At 37.9% G+C, this 7,617-nt stretch overlaps 1 protein-coding gene across 1 annotated transcript; it reads right to left on the reverse strand.

Annotated features, from left to right (window-relative positions):
- Positions 1 to 341: 341 nt before the first annotated feature.
- Positions 342 to 6,020, reverse strand: LOC106731387 (G protein-coupled receptor 35-like). The gene is made up of 2 exons (XM_014569079.4): positions 5,391 to 6,020; positions 342 to 1,652 (listed from the first exon to the last, which is right to left on the reverse strand). The coding sequence occupies exon 2, from the start codon at positions 1,612 to 1,614 to the stop codon at positions 685 to 687; it is 930 nt and encodes a 309-aa protein (XP_014424565.2). The 5' UTR covers positions 1,615 to 1,652; positions 5,391 to 6,020; the 3' UTR covers positions 342 to 684.
- Between the last annotated feature and the right edge of the window lie 1,597 nt (positions 6,021 to 7,617).

Consider the following 7,617-nt stretch of genomic DNA (forward strand, 5'->3'; position numbering starts at 1 on the left):
AGTTGGGGCTGGTCCTGCTTTGGGCAGGGGGCTGGACTCGATGACCTCCTGAGGTCTCTTCCAGCCCTGGGATTCTAAGATTCATATAGTCACTCATCCAGCAACTGATTCACCCTTTTGTCACATTAGTTGAGCATTAGTTGAACATTACACAAACTGACTCCACATTGTTCTCATGCCATTTCCTACATATATATTTATATCTATAAGTACATAATGCTTGCTAAGTTGAATACTACTTTGCCCCATATCTAAAGTATTAATGATCTCTTTGAATTTCTCTTTCAACAAAAGAAATTCTATCTGTATTCTTCTCTCAACTTAAATGACATTGCCAGAAGGAATCTGCACACTTTTTATTTATATTTAAGCAAAAGGATAGCAGATATAACATGTCAACATGGAAAAGTTCATGCATCAGTCTTTACACTACGGTGTTTTTAGTGCAAAACTAGTACTTTACTATCTCTTCTTTAGTTCTGGAAGACAGTTTTCATCCTACTTCTTTTCTAGTTTGATTGTAGCAGTTACTTATTTAATGTTGTTTAACAGGAAATCCTGTTAAAATTAACAATAGAGTACTTTGTGGTGATTTTCTTTTCAGAGATGAAACATAACTGTGAATATCCTATGCATGGTAAGTCCATTACTTCTCTTATTTCTAGCTTTGGTGCTGCAACTTTTTTATACCAGCAATTGAGCGGTGTTGTTTTGATTTGTTTTTGAGTGATGATATTTGGGCTTAGAAAAGGAAGAAGCTTCTCGAAATTCCTTGGCGACAAAATAGTAGCAAATAGCATCCATACAGCAGTTAGAATTTGCTATACATGAGGTAATACTTATAAAGATTCTAATCTTCTTGATTGCAAGGCATGTAAATTCATTTTTTTCCATCACAAATCTAGCAAGCATCCCAACTTGGACAGGTAAAAAGCACACTATAAATACAATCATGTTTGTAGAAACAATATAGATAGCTTTCTCAATTAGCTTTTTTTCCTGTGGATTTGTGATTATCTTTTTGTTAAGACTCCTGATGATGTGTATGGAACAAAAGCTCAGGATTATTAGTGGAATTAAAAAAACCAAGATCCAGATATATAGAATACTGGCTGATGGTGTTGTGGAAAGCTTTTGAAAGCACAAAGGTTCCTCTCTGCTTGGATTTACGTTCTGGCTTGTTATCACTGATATCCAAAGAAACCCACAGATAAAAGCTGCCTTCCATGGTGACCTTAAACTCTTTGCCCTCAGAGGATACTTTATGGCAATATATCGATCAACTGAGATGACAGTGATAATGTAGATGCTCATGCACATATTTATTATATATATAGACTGTATAGTTAAGCACAACATGTCACGACTCCAGTCATTCCAGAGGAAATAAATTGTGAAAGGCAAGGTGCAGACTACAGAACAGTCTGCAATGACTAAGTTGATCATATACACCCTAGTTTCTGTCCATTTTTTCATTTTGCAGCAGAACACCCACAAGGCAAGGATATTAAATATGGCTCCAAAAGGAAAAATTGTTGCATAAATAATGACTTGAATGAGCTGAACGTTGTAATTCAACTTTAGACTGTTGCTGCAGTTTGTTGAGTTTGTCATTGTGATGCACCTCTGCTATACTACAAGATTTCAAAGACCTGAAATATAAAAACACAATTCTTTTTAATTAAAAACAAAAGCTCATCTACAGCACACTTAGAATAATTGGGGGGGTAACTAGTAAAAATAAATTTTAAAGTGGTGTTTTTGTGGAATTCTAATTGATTCCCAATTTGCTCCCAAATCCAGCTTGGCACAAATCAACAAATAAAAAGTTGATCATCATCTAGTCAATAAGAAAAGTCAACATTTCATAACATAAAAAGTGCCACAAGAAAACAAAGAATTATGCTAAATCATACAACTGCTTAAATAAATGTGTATAAATACCATGTATTTTCAAAATAAAGTGCCAAATTACTGGTATGTAAACAATGAGAATCAAACTTTCTTGGAGCGGGGGGGAGAGGGGGAGTACAAATGCAAAACAAAATTAAATATTGAGTATTTAAATAAAGGCCTTCTGCTTGCTCACTTAAATCATGTTTACAATGAGTTATTTAAATCAATTTGATTTAAATCAATCCATCCTGCTCCTAATACCTTGCATATTGGCAGATCTCTTTTCTAAATTTTGCATATAGTGTTTCTCTTTTATTGAAATGTTACATGCTCTCTGCTTTCCTGTCAGAAGTCCCCTAAAGCTAACCTTATCATGCAAAGCAAGTGTTTTTAGGGGTATTTGTCTGACAACATCATAATGTTTACTATAGCTCTGCAGCCCCATACTGCAATAGAAACTCATCAATTTGCAAATTAACAAATAATGAATGTTGAGGGGAGGAAGTCAGTACATGTGACACGGTTTCCCCTAATTCTGCAAATAGTGACTTTACTCTTGAAGCAGAGCCCCTGAGGGTTTTTCCTGCTGTGGGTTGTGGGCTGTGTTTGTTTCAGCAGTGCTGCTGAGGTCCTTGTAGAGAAGAGGAAGAAAATGAGGGGTATATTTTCTTAGCAAAGAAAAACACACCCTGCAAAACCCTAGTATCTGGGGTGCAGCCGGAGCCTGGAAACCTACATAGTAATGAAACTGCCCTACAGCCCAAGCCGCACAAGCCTGAGTTGGCTGGCATTAGCTGGCTGTCAATTTTTTTTGCTGGGAAACATGCTCTGACTGTCTGCAGAATAGGCCCTACAGTGAAAACCTGACAAACCTCTACCTCTTTAATAAGAAACTGTTGGGGAAGCCATTGCTTCCTGTGAGTGTCTGAGTCTGGGCTAAATATTGAAGGCATGGAGGGGATCTAATGGGAATAACTGCTATTGGAGGTTAAAATGTCCAAAAGGAGGCAGATTTGTTTGTTCTAGATGCTATCACCACCTCCTTGTATCGTAGCTTGCCCCAGAGTCTTGCCAGGGAAGTGGACAATGACAAGAAGCCCAGACATAAGCAGCTGGAAGAGAGATGCCAGCTGTGAGATATTTTTGAGTAGGACTGGACATGCTCTAGGTGACAATAATTTCCCATTTTTCTAGGATTGCTCCCATTCAATATACTGGGCATTGGAAACCTGCAAGTTGGCCTGGTGTAATTGGGAGCTCTGGCTGCTTAAGGAGGGACACAGCTCCATCCCTTCAGAGGCCAATGTCCTGCAGCAGGCGAGGTAGATGATCATGGTGTTCCTGGCAGTGAAACACCTATTGCTCCTCCTATAACCCCTGGGGATGTAGTAGGTTCCAAAAAAAAGGAGCCTGTCAAAAGAACTACAATGGGGCCCTCACCCATAACTTCTAGGCATTATAATATACAGTAATAATGATAAATAGGCTGTGACTTTAAATGGAATTTGGACCAGCTGGAAAAGGATAAGTGAGTTTGAATCAGAAAGGATAATTATTAATTCTTATTATTTTTATTATTACAGAGAAGCCATCTTGTTTCACATCAGGCTATTCAGAGCTTTACTGATTCCCATGACAAGGGGATGCCACAGCAGAGTAAACTTCCCATAAAACAAGACTCACTACATGTAGACGTTACATTAGCCCAACATTCTCAGCTGGGGGGCAGCATGAGGGATGGAACGGGGGTCAAAATTTGGCTCTGAAGGTAGGATGTGAACATGACACATTGAGTGAGTGTTAGGGGTCTAGAAGGATAACAGTAAGTTAGGGAAAAGGGAGCAGACAATGGCAAGAAGGAGGGGAGAAAAGAAGAAAAAAGAGAAGAGAAAAGTCTAGAAAATATGATTGCGAAATGGGCTCCAATTAATTATCTTCCCATCTCTCCCATGCAGTCCAATCCCTTCTGCTCGTATCTCCAATACCTTCATGACCACCATAGAATCCAGCCCCATGAGACAAACATCCTGGTTTTTACACCTGGTCATCCTATAAATAAGCACATTTCATTTATGTGCTGAAAGATCCTCTCAGATGCTCATCACCATTTCAAAAGCTGCTTGAGTTTGAGTAGCTGCAATTGTCTGATCATTTAAGATGGTCTTTATATATTTTACACAGGGTTTTGGAGTAGGATTTGTCAAAAGAGAAATCCTGGTCAAAGCAGCACACAATCTTATATCTAACTAAAACTAGGGAAACTTAGACACTTATACCAGCTTCAGTTGGGGAAAAGCTTATGAAGTATTTACAGACTGCCCATGAGTGCATAAATATAAAGGACATCTAAATTTGGCAAGCTAAGAGACTGCATAGCAAATTTGAGTGATTTTCACAGAAGTATGCTGCACACTGTTGACAAAACTATTATTCATAGCTCCAAATCTCTTTTTTCCTGATAAAGTCACAATTTAAACTGAAACAAGCTGATTTAACAGTGGAAGAATTATAGTTGAGTGACTAATTTTAATGAACAATTACAATGAACATGAACAAAATTTAATTAACAAATATCACTTCCTTATTTTGTTCATAAAATTTCTACCAGCAACCTGACAGGTTCTCCAGATTTATCTATTATACAATATTATCTGACACATGGGTCATTAATTTTTTTACTCTTTTGGTTGCTATTCAAGCAATGGAAATTTCAAATTTGAAGTACATCGCAGTGATGTGGTTGCCCACATATTATTGCTTTCCTCCCTCATTGAATAAGTTTAACTCTTGCAGTCAGGTTATGGTTTGCATGCTCAGATAGTAAACATAGAATTTGTATTTCATGAATACTTCAGTGTTTTACTTTTTGCTAATTAAACTAGATTCCTTGAATAGTCCAGGTACACAAATGCTAAAGGGGAGTAAACACAGCTGAAGCTTATTTAATTAAAAATGCTATAGAGAGAACAGTGGTGGCAAATTTTTTTTCCTTTCCTATGAGAGTTTTTGAGATTTTGAATTTTTTATCATTTTGTTTCAATTTTGACCTTTTAAAATTGTTTACACTTTTTCTCATGTATACATTAAGTAACATTTTGAAATATGAAGTAATATAGAAAATAAAAAAATGAATGTTGTCAGAAAATCCCCAACCAGCTATATCATTTAATGCCGATAGAAAATTGTGTGCAATCTTGTCACATCTGAAAGACTCTGGAGACAAAAAGCGCACAGAAAAGAGTTAAATGAAAAAACAAAGCAAATGAAGACACAACTTCCAAGATGTCCAACCAGTGTTAAAAATAATTCAGAGAAGTAGTTAATTGTTGCCTATTTATTACATTGATTAAACAAGCATCTCAAAACAAGCTGTCTGTATGCTTCTTTATATCTAGTTCCTGACATTAAGCAGGATCTAGGAAATAAGCTACAGTGCAAAAATGCAGTCACTAATAAAAATGAAGTAAAATTAATCATAAAAGAATGAAAGGTACCTGTTGGTTTAACTTCTGCAAAACAATTATCAATTCACTCCACAATAAAAGCTTCAACACAATAATTAATAGATTCCAACTCTGTTCCAGCTGACATCCACTGGTATTCGGAACAATAACAAAAATCTCTTGGTCGCTCAATGGCTCTGTCCTCTCTGGAGAAAGAAAACCAAGCCAGTTGTTCAGTATTTCTGAGAGCTTTGCCTCTTCCTCAAGAGTATTAACTACATTTTAGTTTGAATCTTCCTGATCATTTTTGTAGCATGACCCCTGCTGATGGCACAGCAATAATTCCAGTTGTGTTTCAGCTTGACTTATTGGACAAGGAAGCAGTGAATGGAAGAGAATTTCAAAAGCACCTCTGTCACATTATCGAATTGGAGGGAAGCAGCCAGATCACTGATGCACCCATAGGTGGGGGTGTTGGCCCCAAAAATGGTATAGAAGGGGGCCATGTGAGGTATTGAATAGAAGCTTATTATCTGATAATCCTATGTATGCTGTTCATGTGTTTGTATAATGTCTGTGTGTGCAATTATTAGCATGTACTTGTATGGACACTGAAGATTTCCCTGCATGTGGTTAAGCATTGGGCAGGGCCGAGCCTGTGGAGCCTGTGGACATGCTAATTACCTGCAGAACAATGGCTCTCAATGAGCCAAGGACACACCCAAAGAATGGGGCCTGTCACCTGAGAGCAGCCAGCAGGGAACACAGAGAGGCTGAGGACCAGATGACCTGCTGCATACCAGAAGAGGCCAGGAAGGAGGTATAAAGAGGCCATGTGGTCGATGCCATTTTGTTCTCAGCTCAGCACTTCATCCCAGAGGCAGCATTGCAGGGATCGAAGAGCCCGGAAGACCTGTGAACCCATCCTGATCTTAGGATGTGCAATAAGAACTTTTAAACCAGCAGCTGCAACATCTCTGCTAGAGCCTGCATCGAGGACTGGGAGATTCGATGCCCTCAGCTGTGCCCAGACATGGCCCGGTCCGTCACAACCTCTTACAAAAGCTTTGTAGAAAGAGCCCAACCACTGTGGTTAAAAATAATATGGGAGGTTGTGGTCAGAGAGGAATTAATGCACACATACCCAGAAAAATAAACAGAGGACAGATACTGAGATGTTTCGTTACTTTTTATTCAGTACTTAAATATATTCACCTGCAATATATATATATTGAATAGAACATCTATTCATTTTTATTATCATTAACTAGACATAGCAGATCTTTCAAATGAGCTCATGCAGAAGCTGACACGATTCAATAAAATCACTAGAAACAACATGGGTGTTATCATATTATAGAGTGTGCATCCATACATCTTATTAAATAGGAAGATCTGCAGACTCCATTCCTATATAATGTCTCTTTAATAAAAAGCTAACTGTTGTAATTATTGCTTTATCTCTGATATTTACATGACAAGGATTTGTAAACTTCTTAGAACTTCTGCAATAAATACTGAAAGAAAGAAGGAAACTTTTCAATTGGATTCATCATCTTAATTCACTATCTTGGCTGTCAACAGCAAAGTTATGTTATCTGGAGAAAATTCTTGGCTTTTTCCAAAGGCAAAAAAAAAATGTTATCTTTCTCTTTAAGTCATCTTGGAATCATCATGGATAGTTCTCTGAAGATGTCCAGGCAGTGTGCAGCAGCAGTCAAAAAAGCAAACAGGATGTTAGGAATCATTTAAAAAGGGATAGAGAATAAGATGGAGAATATCTTATTGCCCTTATATAAATCCATGGTACGCCCACATCTGGAATACTGCATACAGATGTGGTCTCCTCATCTCAAAACAGATATACTGGCATTAGAAAAGATTCAGAGAAGGGCAATTAAAATGATTAGGGGTTTGGAACGGGTCCCATATGAGGAGAGATTAAAGAGACTGGGACTTTTCAGCTTGGAAAAGAGGAGACTAAGGAGGGATATGATAGATGTATATAAAATCATGAGTGGTGTGGAATGGGCCTACGTCTACACTGGCAGCTTCCTGCACAAGAACTCTTTTGCGGAAGAGTTCTTGTGCAAAAAGTCTTCCACAAGAGAGCATCTACACTGACAAGAACGAGGCGCCACCAAATGAAACTAATGGGCAGCAGGTTTAAAACAAATAAAAGGAAATTCTTCTTCACACAGCACATAGTCAATCTGTGGAACTCCTTGCCTGAGGAGGTTGTGAAGGCTAGGACTATAACAGGAGTTAAAAGAGAACT

This window comes from Pelodiscus sinensis, chromosome 10, assembly GCF_052426305.1.
Source record: "Pelodiscus sinensis isolate ZL-2025 chromosome 10, ASM5242630v1, whole genome shotgun sequence".
Lineage (NCBI taxonomy): Eukaryota > Metazoa > Chordata > Testudines > Trionychidae > Pelodiscus > Pelodiscus sinensis.